Genomic DNA, 19,854 nt, shown 5'->3' with positions numbered 1-19,854 from the left:
GTAGAAGATGTTACTTGTTAAATTGTTTTGTGAAGGTTTTTTTTTTTTTTTTCATTTATTTTCTTTATTGCATTTTATCATGATGTTTTAATTTCAGAAAATGACATGTTTTATATTGCACTGATCACTTTATTTTCATTTAATAAAATACATAAAATTAACTTTGTTTTTCTGTAAGTTTAATTTTATTCATGAGTAAGTGGTAGATTGAAGTCCTTTCATCGATTAATTCTTGTTCATCTCATATCTGCCAGCATGGTCTATAGACTCTTCCAAGCATACACCTGAGCACTAAAGAGAAAAAAATGATCAGTCTCCTGTTTTTTCATCTCCTTTACTGGAAGCAAAACAAATGTCACTCAAAGGGGACCATGTACACTTCAAATGTTACCTGAAATGTCACCTCAATTATAATGTAGTTATTTAAATAAGTAGACAGTCTTCCAACCTTATTTGTTCTAAAAGTTCATGGATAATCATGGTTTGTTATCAGAAGATCCATTGGTAAAAAATAATCTGGGCACAGGTTCACTTTTAAGTAATTAGAAAAGTAGTAAAAAAACACTTTTAAAACCAGCTCGACTCTGAAAATTATTTTCTTTACAATGCTCTGATATATTTGCAACACAAACCTTTTTTTTTAGGGCTCTTTCACACAGGCGGATCGTTCAGATCTGCCTATTAGTTTTTTTGGCTGATCTGAACGTTACCCCCCCCCCCCCATGCATCCCTATGGGGCATCGGATGTCAGTGGAGACATGTCCGCTGACATCCGATCCGTCGAATCTGGATGGATGGAAACCCTATTTTCCATCTGTCCAGCGGATCGGTTGAGAACGGACCGAAGGTCCGTTCCCATCCGATTCCCCCATAGAGATGTATAGGGCTCTGATAGCTGTGTCTCTGCACACAGCGTGGAGAACAGCTGTCATTCTCCTGCTCAGCGAGGGATCGGCGGATTGACCCCCCCCCCCCCCCCCCCCGCTGAGAAAAACTGAGTCTGTCCGGACGGATAGTGTGAAAGGGGCCTTAGGCTGGGTTCACACAGGACCTCCGCATGTGATTCGGTTAGAAATCGCACCCTATTCCTATTCAAATCACATGCAATTCTTTGCAATGAGACTTGATTTTATTTTTGTATGGGCTCAATTCTCACCAAAAAAAAAAAGATGCAGGCATATTTTTTTTTTATTTTTGATGTTAAAGTTTTTTTCAAAGTGTGTAAGACTAGAATTGAATTTACACAGATATCTAGCACAATACAAGGCTCACAAAATGTATCAGAAATCAGGAAAGGGGGCATCTCCAATACTTATCTGGGCTAGATGGGTTTATCTTATGCAAGAGCGCAGGGCCACAGTACCATCTGGACGCTTATAGTTATGCTCTTGGGCTAAAGAAGAGGTAGACATTTTGTATGCCAGTGTCTTGTCCAAATCCAAATGCTCAGGGGACCATTCAACTCCCACTTCCCTATAAAAGCCGGAGGGTCTGGATAAGATTTTTAGCGAGATCTGGTACAGTAAAGGGGACGTTCTGTCCTAGTGGACTGGGAGAGCAGCAACTTGAAGTCTGTGGGGTCTGGACAATGAGTCCAAGGGTAGTAGGATTGAGAGGTAGTGGTGAAGTTGAATATATTCTAGGCATGCTCCTTGAAAGGGTTTGGTAACTTGGCAGTATGCGAGATAGGGAGGGTAACTTTACCTCCATACAGAGTGTGACCTAAATGAGGTTTGGCACTTCCCTGCCCTGAGAGGTATTGAGTGATGTAGTTCTAGGGGGGGGGGGGGGAGGAGGCTGAGCGTCCAAATGGAGGGGTTACGGGGCTTGGTCGAGCAGAGAGGAGACCTTTTTTGGTATGTAGGTATGTGTCCCATTGATCAACTTTGATGCAACCAGCATGCTGGGTTTTTACATGCGATTGTCAGCAGCTATAGCTGCTAGCAATAATCACTGTTCTCCAGCATTGGCTTCCCCAAGCCCTCTTTGCTAGAATAGTGATTGCTACCGGCTATAGCTGCTGCCAATCGCATATAAAAATCAGACCTGCTGGTTGTACCCAAGCTGATCGATAGATCGACTTGGGTACAATCAGCCTGCTCATAGACGGTTCGTATCTCGACTGGTCTGAGATTCCAACCATCTATAGCCGGCTTTAGAGTCTTTGTTGTAATTTGTGAGAGGATATAAATTACTATAAGTAGCTAGAGAAAAGCGTATAGTGCAAAATGGTTGGAACCTGACACATGAAGGTAAAGTATTGAGAGGAGGTCCACCAAAGACACCATTTAAAAACAAAGGCTAGCTGCAAGATGGAGGGGTCATTATAAGTAGGGGATGCCCCAGCAGCTTTTTTGGGCCAATTTCCAAAAACCTAAAGGCAACTGCATATAACGCATGGTAAAGACCTAAAGATCCTCAGTAGGACTAAGAAATCATTTTTATTATTTAGGGTAGAACATGCAACATGTTCCAGCAGCTGCAGCCTCTCCCCTCAACCATGGATCTTCTCCTCGTGCCAGCTGTCACCGTTTTGAAATTTACGTGGCCATGCAGGGCTCCACCCATATGGCCGCTTCATTTGTTCAGTTTGCTGTAAATGCACAAACTACAACTACCATCAGCCATTGTGGCTGATGGCTTGTAGTTCTGAACAAACTGCTAGGTCGCTGATGAGCAGCCTCTTAGTTCATTCACAAGCCCTGCAGCTTGTAAAAATACAGTCTGAACACTGCAGGGCTGGTCTGCAGGAGCCTGGCATTGGATCCCTGATTAACTGATCACGGGTGCAATGCTTTTCAGGCTCCTTAGGGGAAAAAATAAAAATGCTCATTTATTTAGTTCATTGACTGACAGCTCCTGATCTTCTTAACCATTGGGTTATACTGCCCCCTACAGGAGTAAGACATTAGGCAGAAAAGTCTCCCTCTCCCTGCTATAGGTACTTTTGTTACAAGCAGTGTCAGGAGAATTACAAATTCTACAGAGGGGAGGGTGCTGCGTCTGTCAATGAACATCAGAGAAAGGGATTTTACGGTAATTAAAAAATCCAATTTTCTCTTTCGTTCATTGACTGACAGACAAAGCTCCTGATCTTCATAACCATTGGGACATCCCAAAGCAGTGTTAAACATGAGGGGTGGGAACAGCGAAAAAGAAATTCCTAAGACTAACCATAGATACAAGGTGAACGGCTCAACCAAAACAACTGGAGCTCACCTGAAAAAAAATACACCCTCAAAGAGAACCAGGTCCTTTGAGTTGCCTATAGAGATAGTTTTGGGTACCATCGTGGTTTGTGATTTCAGAGACGTGGTTTGTGATTTCAGAGACATGCAATTTTAAAGCAGAACTCTGGGATTATGCAAGTATAACTAAAACTCTGATGAGGTTTAAATTAAGAGTTCTTACTTATCTTGTAATTCTTGTGTTTCCCTCCCCTGGGACGTCATAATCCTGTAGCTGCATATCTGTGTCTTTGCTTTTGCTACGTCACCTCCATGTAGGTATAAAGAACTACGTATATCTCTTCAGTCTGTCCAGGACCGCATAGGAGAGTAGGCTCCACCTCCGGTAGGCAGGAAACCCCACTCTTAGATCCATAAAGGGCGGTCACCATGCCTCTTCCCCCAATCTTTGTGTTTCCTCCACAGGAGGAGGCAGGTGTAGAGCTCTAATCCCCCCCAGAACCCAGGGGCTGCCTGGTGGGGGGGGGGTCTGCATTTACCTGGTGCAGAGGTACTTGGGCCGCCGGTCAGGCTGCAGGGGAAGTTGGACCCGACGCTTTCCTCCAGGTTAACCCAGGGAGGGCTGGACACTCCCCGTGCAGTCCCCCTGGCGGGGAGAGGAGTGTCTGCTGGGCTGGATACTAGGGTACGCTGAGTGAGCGTGGCGGGGGGGCACACAAGGCCTCAAGTTCCGGCATTTGGAACACAGGAGGGCGGGGCTTCTGCCTCAGCACTTCTGGGTCCTCGGAGAGCACCCATTCATGTCTAGGGTGCTTGTCCTTTTTTGTTTTCCCCCTTCCCTTCTTCTCCCCTTCTCTTGTTTCGGGCTCAGCCCAAGGAATCAAAGTGGGGGGGGGGGGGGGGAAGAGGTTCCCGGCTTGTGCGTCCAAGTTTAAGGAGGGATGGAACAAACCACTGTGCAAACCTTGTATAGACAAGTTGGTATACAAGGAGGCAATGGGCGTGTAAGGGCTTGTTTTAGAGTGTGAATAAAGAAATTAAGGCAATTAAGTCTGTTGTTGAATCTTGAGACCCCTAAACAGCCAGCTGAAGTACCTCTCGCTTAGGCCCCAGGGGAGAGCGACAAAACGTGGGAGGAAGATCTGGATTCCATGGAGAAGCTGAGTGAAGCAGCCCCATCCAAAGATATTCCGGAACAAGGGACTAAATCACCTAGATACAGGCCCACAAGGTGGATGCCTTCCTCGGCGTGATTTATGAAACCTTGAATATTAAGGAAGAATAGGCTTTTTTTGTCCCTCCATGATCAGATGCATCAGACCTTGAAAGAGGATCAAGGCAGGGTATTTCCGGTACAGAGCGCACAGCTCCTGATCTTCTTAACCATTGGGTTATACTGCCCCCTACAGGAGTAGGACACTAGGCAGAAAAAAGTCTGGCTATGCCTATGGGCAGTCCCAGGGGGGTATACTCCCTCTCTGCTATGGGTACGCCGTTCCTTGCTGGGATCTCTGGTCCTCGCAATTTTTTCTTTTTAGATAGAATTTTTTTTTCTCCTGGATTTTTCCTGTGAGATCTACAATCAACTGCTGGACTTAATAAAAACAAAAAGCAGAGCGCCTCTAAGTGTTATCAGTTTAATTAAAAGGGTAAGGCAGGTACAGGAAAACTGTTCACATCTAAAACAGTATAAAATAGCTCATCTGTTAGGTGGTCTGCAGGAACACAGGGGTCCACGGCTGGATGTTTGTGGCTCCAAGTGGTGGTGCAGGGGATGGTGAAGGAGGGAGATGTCTGGAGGGCCAAGAGACCAGATAGTAGGATGGCCAGCGGCTTCAGGAAGGTGTTCTGTTCCTCAGGGAGACACCTGGTGAGCCAAGAGACCCTTGGGTAGGATGGCTGGCGGGTTCAGAAGGGTGCCCTGCTCCTCAGTACATCCGGCGCCGACAGATAGGGGAGCCCAGCGTGACAGATCACTTGGCCACTGCACTTGAAAAAGGAGCGCGCACGCCCAGTGAGGCTACTGCGTATGCTCGGAAATGCGTTGTGCGATTGGCTGTTGGATCTGTCACGCTTGGCTCCCCTATCTGTCGGCGCCGGATGTACTGAGGAGCAGGGCGCACTTCTGAAGCCGCCAGCCATCCTACCTAACGGTCTCTCGGCTCACCAGGTGTCTCCCTGAGGAACAGAACTTCCTGAAGCCGCTGGCCATCATACTATCTGGTCTCTTGGCCTTTCAGACATTTCCCTCCTTCACCATCCCCTGCACCACCTCTTGGAGCCACAAACAAACATCCAGCCGTGGACCCCTGTGTTCCTGCAGACCACCTAACAGATGAGCTATTTTATACGGTTTTATATGTGAGCAGTTTTCCTGTACCTGCCTTTCCCTTTTAATTAAACTGATAACACTTAGAGGCGCTCTGCTTTTTGTTTTTATTTCCACTTTCAGAGCTGACTTCTCTCTGCAGCTGAGCTGGCCCTGAGTGTCATCTATTTCAGCCATCAACTACACCAGAGTAATGACTATACATACATGCATACCAAATGATGCTATATAGGTATGTGTGATGCACCAACTCCTATCCTGCTTGTTCAACTGCTGGACGTAACGACGGGCTGGATAATCTAGATCCAGTGGTCTTCCCAGCAAGCACTTGCAGACCTCCGCTCCGTGCTAGGTCAGCCACAACATAGCCCCACTGGACGGGGCTGGCCTGTGAGTTAAACGTCTCGCAAGGTCGCATGCGATCAGGTCTCAGCCCCCCCCCCATTCAATGGAGAGGAGGTTTTGTCTGGTGCGGTGCCTGCCTGGTTCCTGGCATGGTATGTAACTGTCCCCCCTCTGCCCCTGGAGGGTTTTGGGGTGGATGTGGTCCTGGGTTTCCCTCCTAATCGGTCTGGTGGTCCCTGTGGGCCATCTCGCCCCCCATCCACCCCCCCCCCCCCTTCACTGATGCTGGGGCTGAGGGATGACCTGGTTTACAGCCTAGGGTGGGAGCAGGGTGCTGTGCTGGTGATGGGGTCAGGGGGGGGTGCGCTGCTGTCGACCAAGCGATCGGCTGTGGGGGGTAGGCTGTACCTGGTGGGGGCTCCTGCCAGGCCCCCCCTTCCTGCCTGTGCCATTTTTTGAGGCCTAGGGATCCCTCCTGGGTGCCTTGTGGGGCAGCCATTTTCCTGTAGCCTAATGTAGCCTTAATGCATGGCAGTCATGTTTGTGTAGTCTGGCAGCCATTTTTCGGTGGTTTACCAGTGAAAATAGGCGGTGGCCATGACAGTGGAGTTCTCTGGGTGGCGATTTCGGCGGTGGGAGTCCCTCCTTATCCCCTGGTGCTGACTCCTGTATCTTTTTATTACCTGATTGCCGTTCATTCAGTGCAGATTCTCCTGGTTTTTGCAGGATAGTGAGTCTGGTGGGATCCTCTCCCTCGCTACTGAGGATCGATTGGTGCTCTGTAGCCAGCAACCAGATGGGCTGCCAGAGCGGTTGGGGTTGTCCCTTAGCAGTGTTTTACCCTTTTTGAGGGGTCCCCCTGGCGACTCATGGAGTCTTTGGAGCACATATTCCCCACCTGATCCCCTCTGAGGCTGCAGGGGCCTCTGGGTCCTATCCATCCATCAATGCACTGAGGATGGTCCTGGAGTCCTTGGTGTCCCAGGTGAAGGTGGCTTCCCGACGACGGGCTGGCAAAAAGTGCCCTCCCGCCTTCCCCTGCCTCATTTGTCTCATTAGATCCTGAATCTTAATCAGCCACCGCGGATGTGGGTCACCATGCTGGGTCTGCGACCACTCACCCTGAATACTCAGATAGTGAGGAGGATTCCTCCACCTCTGTACCTGCATACAAAAAGGTGCTGATGGACGCACTGATTGTAGCTGTATATGACACTTTAAAGATGGAGGACGCAGTTGAGGCTGCGGCGGAGGCGCAAGTTCCCTTTTGGCATTCACAAGGCTTCTCCAGACCCATGGACAAGGCCCCTTCAGAATGCAGGTGTGCACTCACCCGTATCTGGGGTGGGGGGATGTCTTCGCTGGTTTCCGGACCCGTGGACTCCCCTGGTACAAGTCAGGTGGGTCCACGAGATCATTCGGTCTGGGTACAAGATTGAGTTTCGTTCTTATCGTCCGGTAAGGTTCTTCCTTCCAATGTGCGACTGTCCCTGGTCTGCTTACAGGCACTTTTTGGGCCGGTGCAAGACCTTTTACTTTAAAGGGTGCTGGTCCCGGTTCCGATTTTAGAAAGTTTTCAGGGGTTTTTACTCAAATCTGTTTACAGTCCCCAGGAAGGAAAGCAAGGTGCGTCCAATTCTGCTCCTCAAGTGCTGAACTGCTTTGTGCGGGTGCAGAAGTTCAGAATGGAGTCCACCCTGCATCAGGGGGATTTTTCTTACCTCCATCAACATCAAGGACGCTTACCTTCACATTCCAATATGTGTTGGTCTCCAGCGCTTCCTCTGCTTTGCCGTGGGAGAGGAGCATCATCAGTTTGTGGCGTTACCCTTTGGCCTCGCTTCTGCTCCTCGAGTCTTCACGAAAGTGTTGTCCCCAGTGCTAGCATTGTTACGCCAATGGGGGATCGCGGTACTGGGCTACTTGGATGACCTACGTCTGTGAGTGGAGTCGTCTCCTGCTCTGGTGGAAAACCTGGAAGTTACCATACGAGCTTGAGAGGGTGTTTGGCTGGATTCTGAATTTTCAGAAGCCTGCTCTGGTTCTGTCCACAAAGCTCAACTATCTGGGTCTTACTCTGGACTCTGCCTTAGCAAGAGTGCTCCTTCCGCAGGACAACCTCCAGAAACCGCAGGCTGTAATTCATCTCCTGCTGTACAGCAGATGATAATCCTTCCAGACTTGCATGCGGGTGCTGGGCCTGATGATGTCTACCTTATAGGCAGTTCCGTTTGCACAGTTCCATACGAGGTCCCTGCAAGGAAGATTCTGGCTTAATGAGACAAGAATCCACAGTCTCTGGACAATCAGATTCGGCTGAGCCGGTGGAACGAACGAAAGAGTCCCTGATATGGTGGCTTCGTTCTCCAGCCCTTTGGCTGGGCAAATCCTTCCTCCCCTTGTATTGGACAGTGGTCACCTCTAATACCAGTCTGTCCGGCTGGGGAGGCGTACTCTGCAAAATTTCTGCTCAGGGGGTCTGGACACTGGAAGAGTCCAGACTAGCGATCAATGTCTTGGTACTCTGTGCCTGGAACATTGGACAGATCGTCTTCAGGGATGTCCAGTGCGCATTCAATCAGACAATGCCACGGCCGTGGCTTATGTCAATTACCAGTGGGACACAAGAAGTGTCCTGGCAGCTCTGCAGGTAGCCGGAAATCTAAGGTGGGCAGAGCGGTTCATTCCAGCCCTCTCCGCCGTACACATTCCCAGGGTGAATACTGGCAGGTGGATTACGTCAATTGGCAGGCATTGAACCAAGGGGAGTGGTACTTTCATCCGGAGGTGTTTCATCGATTGTGTCTCCAGTGGGGCATCCCCGAGGTGGATCTGTTGGCGTCCGGGCTCAACAGAAAGGTGCAGAGGTTTGAGGCTCAGTCACGGGATCCTCTGGCGGACGCCACAGATGCGCTGGTGGCCCCGTGGAGTCAGCATTGTCTGATTTATGTCTTCCCTTCTCCTCAGCTTCTACCAAGACTTCTACACAGGATCAAGGCAGAAGGGATTCCAGTCATTTTAGTGGCCCCAGACTGGCCTCACCGGGCTTGGTACACCGATCTGGTGCGGCTGGTCGCGGACGTTCCTTGGAAGCATCCTCTTGGGGAGGAAGCTTCTTTACAGTCGCTGGCTAGATGGCGTGGCCAGGTGCTGATGGATAGAGGTTTTGTCTGAGTCAGTGATTCCAACGCGGTTAAAAGCTAGGAAATCTATTTCTAGAAAGATCTACCATCATACGTGGAAGACATACATTGCGTGGTGTGAGCCTCTTGGGGTTCATCCTTGCTCTTTTACGGTGGTTCAGATCTTGGCCTTCCTTCAATGGGTGGTTGAGCAGAAACTGGCCTTGAGTACTATCAAGGGTCAGGTGTCGGCCTTAGCGGTCTTCTTTCAACGGCCCTTGGCCACAAACTCCATGATACAAATTCTTCGGGGAGTTAGGCACTTGACCCCTCCAGTGCGGTCTCTGTTTCCGCCTTGGGACCTCAATTTAGTTCTCTGTCTTCCAGAAGCCTCCTTTTGAGAATCCTCTGCTTACACTGTCCTAGAAGGTGCCCTTTTTGGTGGCTATCACCTCTGCACGCAGGGTGTCGGAATTGGCAGCGTTATCCTGTCGTTCACCTTACTTGGTGGTTCACAGAGATAAGGTGGTTCTTCGCCTCTGTCCGTCCTTCCTTCCTCAGGTTGTCTCTGATTTTCATTTGAATGATGACATTGTGTTGCCTTCCCTGTGTCCAAGGCCAAAACATCTGAAGGAAATTGCTTTTGCATGCCTTGGATGTGGTCACTATTTGTACTCATGGATGGACCTCGGAAAGGGTTGGCAGCTTCTGCTGCAACCATTTCAAGAGGGATCACACAGACGGTGATTCAGGCCTATACCATATACTATACCAAGGCCTGGCCATTAGTATGTTAAAAGTTCAAGCGGCGGCCTTGTCTGTTTTTTTTGGAGGAGCCCCTGGAGTTAGAACCTCTAGTCAGCAGGTTCTTTAAGAGCTTAGCCAGAAATGGATCCATTCCGCTTAGGATTCTGCCAAAATGGGATTTGACAATGGTATTGCAGGGTTGGATAAAACATTCGCAAGAGAAAGACCTGTCCCTAAAGTGGGCTACTCTCAAAACAGCTTTTTTGGTTGTGATTTCAACAGCCAGACACATAAGTGAGCTGCAGGCGCTTTCTATTAAGGAGCCTTGCCTGCAAATCTTTGAGGACAGACTGATAATGCGTATGGATCCAGGATTCTTGCCTAAGGTTGCCTCTAAATTCTACAGGGCTCAGGAGATTGTTTTGCCTTCCTTCTGTACGTCTCAAACTAATCCTAAAGAAGCAGAATTCCACCAACTGGATGTGAGGGCCTGTGTCTTGCATTATTTGGAATTGTCCGAAGTCATTGAAAAATCAAATGCCCTATTTATTTTGCATTCTGGTAAAAAATTGTAGTTCCAAGCTTCGAAGAGCACAATCCCAGTGGATCAAGCAGGCAATTGTGGAAGCTTATAAAATGCTGAAAGAAGGAGTGCCCTTTTTCCCTAATGGCTCACTCCACGTGGGCGCTGTCGGTTTCTTGGGCTGAGTGAGCAGGGGCGACACCAGAACAGATTTGCTGAGCAGCAACATGGTCGAGCTACTCAATGTTTATTAAGCATTATAGACTAGACCATGGGTGTCCAACCTTTTGGCTTCTCTGGGCCACATTGAGTGTAGAGAAATTTTCTCGGGCCACATATAAAGTATATACTATAGTTAAGGTATATAAGTAATAAAATGCCGATGCATCCTTCCTGCGCAGCCACGCCCCCCGCCCCCCCGCACTAATTTAACACAACTAGAGGATGAAAAAATTAAATGGAATCAGTATACAGAGGTTTACGTCTTCTGACCGATAATAAAGGAGAACACTCTAACCACCATGACCACTTCAGTGATTTAAAGTGGTCATGGTGGTAGGAGTCAGAAACACTGCATATGCTCCCCTCCCCTCTGAGGCAGCCTCTGCCTACCGTTAGTTGGCAGCTGCTGTGGCCGTGCCCCCGACCTGACTTCCTTCCTCCCCAGCAAAAAAAAAAAAAAAAATTGTCAGGGGGCAGTGGGCCGCATTGCCTGAGGCTCCGGGCCGCAGGTTGGACATGACTGGACTAGACCTTCTCTCAGCGCAGGATCAAGCGTTTGGGAGAGAGGTCCTCCAAGCAGTAGTCCCCCCCCCCCCTAATCTGGTAAATTCTTATTGATCCTCTCCTATGCTGTCCTGGACAGACGACTGGAGAGAAAACCAGAGTTAGACTTACTGGTAACTCAGTTTCTAGGAGTGGTCCAGGACAGCAGGGATTCCCTCCCTATATGCTGTTATAACCTTGGATGAGCGTTTTTGTTGTTTCAGAAGACTGGGGAAGAGGGATGGTGACTGCCCTTTATTGATCTAAGATTGGTGTTTCCTGCCTACCGGAGGTGGAACCTACTCTCCTATGCTGTCCTGGATGACTCCTAGAAACTGAGTTACTGGTAAGACTAATTCTGGTTTTCCCTTCATGCAATGGGAAATGCAGGAAGTAATGGGCAGACAGTAGGGTAGATCTGGGGCTAAACCTCACACAGAGAGGAATGCGAGGTGAGTGACGGTTCAGGTACAGGCAGGGCTGGGTAGTGACAAATATCATTTGGCATCTCAGACTGGCAATCTGAGTCTCCTGGGACTGCCTTACTACTACAATAATGGGGGAACCCACTAATGTATAGAAATCTCAATAAACTTCCATATTACCAGAATACCAGTCTCTGTGATATGAAACGTCAAATATAATACATTTCAAAAGATGTAAATATGTAGCGCTAAAACAAAATGTTAAAAAAGTCCATAAACAGTTCATATAAAATTCCAGAGATCCCAGTGAGAAAGATGATGTGACGTTTGGTATATATACATGTGATTTCCCTCTGAGAGCTGGATTAAGATGAAGACCCTGAGACAGTGATCTGCAGCTTTGCTAAGCTATAGCTTGAATGCCTGCTTGTTATATCCGTCTGGTAAGCGTGTTTTGGCTCTTTACTTGGTGGCGGATCTACTTCACAGGTTCACTCATTATTGGATGCTGTGCATCTTTCTCACTGGGACCTCTGGAATTTTATATGAACTGTTTATGGACTTTTTTAACATTTTGTTTTAGCGCTACATATTTACATCTTTTATCATTCACACATATTGTCAGTATATGGTTAGTGTAGCTGCTGTTTGATATGTTTTAAGACTTTTATGTAATGATCTATACTTAGCGCAACTATTTATCTACTATTTATAATACATATCAAACTGAAAAAAAGGCAAAGAAATTAAACTTTGCAGGGATGGTGGAAACCCCTCCTACAGATATTTGGCAGTGGACGGTGTCAGTAAAGCAGTGGATGGTGTCCACTGTTAATCAGTGCAGCCTCATCAGTGCTCATAAGTGCGGCCTATCTGTGCCCATCAGTGCCCATAAGTGCAGGTCATCAGCGCAGCAGGGATCGTTAGGAGAACCAGTCAGATGACACAGAGCGGGAATCACACATCTTGTAGGTGAAACGTTGACCACTGTAAAGTCCCGCCTCCTGGACCTGCATTGGACTATTGTGCTATCACAGGAGGTGGGACTTTACAGCGGCCGGTGTTTCACCTACAAGATATGTCACAGCGGGAGGCGGGAGATCCCCGCTCTGTGCCGACTCTCCTAATGCTCCCTGTGCAGCATTGACAGATGACTGATGGACAGGGGGCCAGCGGCGGTGGGTGTTGGGGGCAGTGAGTGCTGGCAGGGAGCAGAGGAGGTGAAAGACACCACCTCCATGGGTGGTACAGACCGGGGGTCTATGAGACCCCTCTGCCCACTACAGCAAGCAGGGATAGAAGTACATCCCTGCTTGCTGTGTATAGAAGTACAAATGGGATGTGCCAAGACTGGTGGGAACATGAGGAATAGCAGCCACCAGTCTTACAAACAGGAAACCCCTGGGAATTAACGGTTTTACTTCAAAATCATCAGTCTATTACATAGGAACTACTGAGCTAGGAAGAAGATGGATGGCCTAGTCGGTGAAGGTAGGAGATCAGCAACAAGGACATGGAAAAAAGTTTTTTTGCCCAGAGTTTTCCTTTAATTTTGTGAAAATGCAGGGTCTCTGCTTTTAAAAAAAAAAAATATTTGGGGTAAAATGCAATTCCTAGCAAAATAATGCAGATTTTTTTGTGTGTGAAAAATTAAACGTTGTCCTGGTAGATAAGTGGTTACACTTTCCAAAACTTGTCTTTTCTTTGTTTTACATAAACAAGGTAATGCTTAAAAATATAATTTCTTACATAAAAAATGTAAAAAATTTAGCTTTAAAGCCAGTTTTACATGGATCAAAGTATTCCTGCTGTCAGAATATAATAGCGCAACAGGGAGGGTTCCTCCATCCACCTGAAATGTATGGATGGGAGAATCAAGTCTTTTTTTTCATTCAACTCGCTGGTTGAAAAAAAAAAAAAAAAAAGGCTCCTTTATGGCCAGCCTAACAGTCAAATAGTGTAAAGCATTAGTAAAATATTTGCCGGAAATATTAAAGTGGGACTACACTGCATCTGAGCACCACAAACCAAAAGGTATTTATTAATTTATTACATTTTTAAGTATTCAAAGCAAACTCATCTATCCAAACACCACCTAGCATTTCTGGCCGTGACCATCTAGAGCAGGGATCCTCAAACTACCGCCCTCCAGGTGTTGCAGAACTACACATCCCATGAGGCTTTGTAAAACTCTGACATTCACAGACATGACGAGGCATGATGGGAATTGTAATTCCTGAACAACTGGAGGGCCATAGTTTGAAGACCCCTGATCTAGAGTAAGGGCAGATGATTCATGTGGCATTTACTTCCTGGAATACATTGGCCCTTAGCTCAGGCATGCAGGCAGGAGGGTGTGTCGAGCTGAGAAAACACCTCCTGAAGACTCCTGGGATGTATGACATAATTTGCCTAGACCTGAAAACCAGGAAGTAACTGAAGAAAAAGTTCAAAATGAAATTACTTACTTTCCTATCTATTTACTAAGGCTAAAAGTAAAAATGGTTCATTTTGATTGAGAGAGTGAAGTTCTGCTTTAATGAATACTTACTGTCAAAATCTCGTCTTCCTATGGGAAACTTATTTTCCTCTTCTCCAATATCCCTTCTTTCATGCGTCAACTCAACATTCTCCTCCCCAGTGTCTAAATGCCGTAGTGAACTTTTAAGTGGTGAAAAGGCCATTTGCTTCACTCCACTGCTTATAGGAAGAACATCTTGGCTGAAGTAACTGTTGCGAGAACCCAAACTCTGGGAGGAAAAAAATGTATTATTGATTTGCTAGAATGGGAATAACAAAAATATTCAGTTTTTCAGACTATATTTTAATACATATTTAATACTTTTACTTTCCCAATACACTACTTCTCTGACTGGTCCTTGAGGACCAATATTAGGTCATGTTTTTGTAAAATTCCAGGCTTAATGCTTAAAGTTAAAGGGCTGATTGAAAGACTGACCTTTCAGTTTTAGGTGGAGGCTGAGCAGTTTTCTGTTAATTGTTCCAGAATGTACCTGCTAACATTTAGCCACTTAAGCCCCGGAAGATTTTACCCCCTTCCTGACCAGGGCCTATTTTGTGATTCGGCGCTGCATGACTTTAACGGACAATTGCGCGGTCGTGCGACGCTGTACCCAAACAAATTTGACATCCTTCTTTTCCCACAAACAGAGCTTTCTTTTGGTGGTATTTGATCACCTGTGCGATTTTTTGATCATGCGCTATAAACAAAAAAAAAGCGTACATTTTTCAAAAATAACAATATTTTTTAAATTTTTTTATATGAAATTCCCCCCAAAAAAATGTAAAAATCTAAATTTTTTAACATTTTAGGCCAATTTGTTTTCTGCTACATATGTTTGGTAAAAAAAAATCACTAAAAGCGTATTTTGATTGGTTTGCACAAAAGTTATTGCGTTTACTAACTAAGGGAAAGATTTTTGTCATTTTTATTTTTTTTTTAACGAGTAATGGCGGCGATCTGCAATTTTTTTGCGGGACTGCGACATTGCGGCGGAAAGATCGGACCCTTGACTGACATTTTTGACACTTTTGGGGGTACCAGTGACATTACTACAGTAATCAGTGCTATACATATGCACTATCAATGTAAAAATTACACTGGCAGGGAAGGGGTTAACTTTATTTGAGAAGGAGGGGTTAAGTGTGTCCCTAGGGGCGTGATTCTTACTGTGATTGGATGTGGCTTGTCATGTAACAGCACAGATCTACGGTCCTACATAGCAGGACCGTATGATCTTTGCTGTTACACAGGGGAGAATGACAGGTGGCTTTGTTTAGCTGCCTGCCTTTCTCCCGGTGTAACAGACGATCGCGAGTGGCCGGCGGACATCGGGTCCGCCGGTCACTCGTGCGGGGGGGTCCGTGAGCGAGCCTCCAGCGGTGCGCGCTCGCTCCCTAGAGCCTCACAGGCTAGCGACGTAGTACTATGTCACTTAGCCTGTGAAGGGCTGACTGCCGACGTAAATCGTCGTTAGGCAGTCGGCAAGTGGTTAAGGACCCTCAAGAGTGGGTGTGTATATATATATAAACGCATACGTGGGGGCACATCGGATGCCTTCCACTGCTACTGTGCTCTCGCTGAAGTTCTAATATGTTCCTGTGCCTTAAAAGCTGAACTCCTCCGGCTTTTGTTACACTTTGCATAGTTTGTTTGGGCCAAGCTGGCTCAAACAAACTATGTCCCTCACTAACATGTGAGGCAGCTGGATGTGCATTATAAACTGTATATGAGCCGAGACTTCCTATCTCATACCCGGAACAAAATAGAGTCCATTTGATCAGTGCCTAGTAATTCATGATGTATTCTAGCAATGAATATCAAGCTTCCTCTGATTGAGGAAGAGGCAGCTGATGATGTCACAACCTCTCACTCAGCCAATCAGAGGAAGCTTTGTATTCATTGGTAGAATGTATCACTTTCTAGGAATAGTTGAGGGCTGCTCAGACTATTGCAGGGTTACTCAAACTACGGCCCTCCAGTTGTTGCGGAACTACACATCCTATGAGGCATTGTTAAACTCTGACATTCACAGACATGACTAGGCATGATGGGAATTGTAGTTTCTGAACAATTGGAGGGCCATAGTTTGAAGATTCCTGCTCTATTGTATTCCAGGTATGAGACAGGAAGGTCTCGGCTCGAACCCGGAACGCAGTGCGGTATGCTGTATGTAGCCTCAGCTACATATAGTTTATACCGGACATCCAGCAGCCTCACATATTAGCGAGGGATATAGTTTGTTTGGACTCATACAGGAAAACATTTTTTAAAGTTTTTAAACCTTTAAAAATAAATGAAAATTGGAAAAATTAAATGGAGAATTTGTTTCTCTTATCTGTAAGGACATTAAGGGCCAGTAAGCACCCACTGGTGGGATGGAAGACATTGCATGTGATTCACACCACACTGCTGTGCAAATCACATGCGATGTCTTCGCATCACATTCGGACCAAAGTCATGCAGGTTTCCCAGCAGTACGCATATGGCAGTGTGAACTGCCTGCGAGTCGGGTGAAATGTAGGAACCCGCAGTGGATTTGCAGAGTTCCCGCATCGCACCAGTGTGAACTGGCCCTAATACGTAGGGAGCTTCTAGAATATATATTTTTTTTCTTCAGACATTGGGGCCAGCTTTTCCAGGAAGCTGCTTTGTGTTCCCTGATTTTATCTTTCTTTACTTTTTTGTATCCAACCCTACACATCCTTCAAATAGGGGGCTATGTGCTTTGTAAAAATTATTATTATATTTACACTTTTTCGCATAAATGTACTTTTTTTATCATATCAATAACTTGAGATGTTCTTAACATCCGTAAGCATTTTCTGGTGTTAGTGGTATATTCAGTTATGTTATCATATGCAGTTGGTATCAAGCTTACTTATGTTCTCTAAAGCTACTTTAAAGTGATTGTAAGCCTAGGTTCACACTGAGGCCTGGTTTAAAATCATGCAAATTTAGCTAAAATCGCACGATATCAAACCGGCATTTCTAGTCCAACATCGGGGGCGATTTCACAGACATCTGTTCAGGTTCCTACACAGATGTTGATTGAAATTGCCCCCCAAAGTCACCAAAAGAAGTACAGAAACTACTTTTGGGAATGTACCTTTGTGGCGCCGCACTGATTTGGACAGTGCCATTGCTATCAATTGGCCCAGATTTGACATGCGATTTGACATGTCAAATTGGACCAATGTGAACATGGACTAAAGGCAGAAGATTTTTGTTAATGCATTCTATGCATTAATATAAAAAACCTTATGTGTGCAGCAGCCCCCCTGAGCCCCCCCCCCCAATACTTAACTGAGCCCCATTTGGATCCAGCCATGTTACAGCAGTGTCTCGGCTGCCCAGGACTCCCCTCCTCATTGGCTGAGGCAGCAGTATGGTGCCATTGTCTCCGCGGCTGTCAATCAAAGGCAGTAGTAGTACGTCGCTAGCCTGTGAGGCTCTAGGGAGCGAGCGTGCGCCGCTGGAGGCGTGCTCCCTCACGGACCCCCCACGCGAGTGACCAGCGGACCCGGTGTCCGCCGGTCACTCGCGATCGTCGGTTACACCGGGAGAAAGGCAGGCGGCTAATGTAAACAAAGCCGTCTGTCTTTCTCCCCTGTGTAACAGCACAGATCATACGGTCCTACTATGTAGGACCGTTGATCTGTGCTGTTACATGAAAAGCAACATCCAATCACAGTAAGAAGCACGCCCCTAGGGACACACTTAACCCCTCCTTCGCAAATAAAGTTAACCCCTTCCCTACCAGTGTCATTTTTACAGTAACAGTGCATATGTATAGCACTGATTACTATAGTAATGTTACTGGTACCCCCAAAAGTGTCAAAAATGTCAGTCAAGGGTCCGATCTGTCCGCCGCAATGTCGCAGTCCCGCAAAATAAATCGCAGATCGCCGCCATTACTCATTAAAAAAAAACAATAAAAATGACAAAAATCTTTCCCTTAGTTAGTAAACGCAATAACTTTTGCGCAAACCAATCAAAATACGCTTTTTGCGATTTTTTTTTAACCAAACATATGTAGCACAAAACAAATTGGCCTAAAATGTTAAAAAATTTTGATTTTTACATTTTTTTGGTGGGAATTTCATATAAAAAAATGTGAAAAATATTGATATTTTTGTAAAATTGTCGCTCTTTTTTTGTTTATAGCGCAAAAAATAAAAATTGCACAGGTGATCAAATACCACCAAAAGAAAGCTCTGTTTGTGGGAAAAAAAGGACGTCAATTTCATTTGGGTACATCTTTGCACGACCGCGCAATTGTCCGTTAAATTCACGCAGTGCCGAATCGCAAAATAGGCCCTGGTCAGGAAGGGGGTAAAATCTTCCGGGGCTTAAGTGGTTAAAACATAATTGAAAAATAAACTGTACTCCCTTTCTTTCTTTTTTCTCTTCTACTTCTGTTTTCATTTTTCTCCTCCTACCATATTTGATGTGTTATTCCCTTGCTCTGAGATATCAATTTAGAGAGTCAGTTTTCATTGAGGTCAGACCAGACCCATAGACTTGAATTAGGAAAGAGGAGCAGAGAAATTCATTCAATGTGGAGCACTTCTAAGCAGGAAGCAGAACCTGCATATATAATAAATATTGGCTTCTCTTGTTTCCATATAAATGTACAAGCAATACACATTAACAAGGATTTAAAACGCTATTACAAAAGGTTCTACTTATAAAACAATGTGCATGTCACAAGCATTCTCCCAGCCTTCATGCATTCTGAGCGTATTTTGCTTAATATGTTGATTTCCTGATTGTCAGCCCAAGCTAGTGACCATAATGTGGTATTTTTTCCCAGAAATACCTAATAAGGAAAATCCAGCATTATGGCCACAAGATGGAGCTGCTGGTCATAGGAAATCACTGTATTAAGTAGAATACAGTCAGAATGTGTGAAGCTGGCCATACATTATACAATTTTCTTATTCAATTTCCTTTAGATTTACCTTCAACTATATAATGCAAGGGCCTGCCTGATTGCATACAAATTGAAAGTGTTTAAGTTTGACCTCATATAATATGGTTTTGGTAAATCTAAAAAAAAAATTGTATGGTCAGCTTTAGAGCAACATTTTATACATAGATCCATTAGCTTATGTATTTGAAGCTGGTTATGTATTAACAGATCGTAAAAAGAATCTAGTTCCCATTTAAAAATAAAAGATGTTTCACTTACCTTTATACTTCTTTCGTCTTCCTCTTTCATGTTTGTGATTTCGTCTGCTGAATAATGATCTGGTGAATTGGCTACAGATTTATCGGTCGTGTCTCCATTGCGTAATGCTTTCCTTAGAGCAATTGTATCTAGCAAAACCTCATCGTTCTCTGATTTGCGGATAGACTTTGAAAATGAAAAAAGGAAGCCTTGGGACAGAATGGATAAAGATATAATAAGAGGATACCCTAAGCTTGTCATTCTTACCATTGTATGGCTAGCTGCCTGGCAGATCTAAATGTGTTTGTAATAATGACATGCTATGAGCGCAGTCCTTTATATATATATATATGTTTTACAACATAATTATCATTTTACTAAAAAAGATGTGCCACTTGTCCAGGACACTGACTGGGGAAGCTGTTTGAGCAAACTATTATATATCTCAATGGCTTTCATATGGAAACACTTGTAAATAATTGATGTTTAACTTAATCCAGCAAAGTACATTGCTAAATTTGCTCAATACAACCACCTTCCTTCCAGACCAGCAGGGTGTTATCTGCTGAATGAAAAAAAGATTTTTGTTTTCATACAAATTGTAAGAAAGTCATATACAAGAAGCCTGTGGTTTATAATTATTTGTACTTATCTTTAGAAAACGTGTTTGTATCTTTCCAAACTTCTTTCAATGGGGCTCATGTTATTATAGTATT

The 19,854-nt window shown here is 45.4% G+C and overlaps 1 protein-coding gene across 1 annotated transcript; it reads right to left on the bottom strand.

Moving 5' to 3' along the window:
- Positions 1-168: 168 nt before the first annotated feature.
- PMCH (pro-melanin concentrating hormone) lies at positions 169-19,437 on the bottom strand. Its single transcript, XM_082256845.1, has 3 exons — positions 19,160-19,437; positions 13,996-14,194; positions 169-291 (listed from the first exon to the last, which is right to left on the bottom strand). Exons 1-3 carry the CDS (start codon positions 19,406-19,408, stop codon positions 242-244), a joined length of 498 nt encoding a protein of 165 aa, XP_082112971.1. The 5' UTR covers positions 19,409-19,437; the 3' UTR covers positions 169-241.
- Between the last annotated feature and the right edge of the window lie 417 nt (positions 19,438-19,854).

This window comes from Pelophylax lessonae, assembly GCF_965119305.1.
Source record: "Pelophylax lessonae genome assembly, chromosome: 4".
Classification (NCBI taxonomy): domain Eukaryota; kingdom Metazoa; phylum Chordata; class Amphibia; order Anura; family Ranidae; genus Pelophylax; species Pelophylax lessonae.
Note: the sequence above shows the minus strand (reverse complement) of the source record. Positions and strands in the feature narration are given on the sequence as shown.

Excerpts from the sequence above, each read along its gene's own strand:
- PMCH (XM_082256845.1), bottom strand. The coding sequence starts at position 19,408 with ATGGTAAGAATGACAAGCTTAGGGTATCCTCTTATTATATCTTTATCC. Across the intron at positions 14,195-19,159 it reads AAGACGAAAGAAGTATAAAG|AGTTTGGGTTCTCGCAACAG; the intron begins GTAAGTGAAACA and ends TTTTCCTCCCAG. Across the intron at positions 292-13,995 it reads AGGAAGACGAGATTTTGACA|TGCTCAGGTGTATGCTTGGA; the intron begins GTAAGTATTCAT and ends TTTTCTCTTTAG.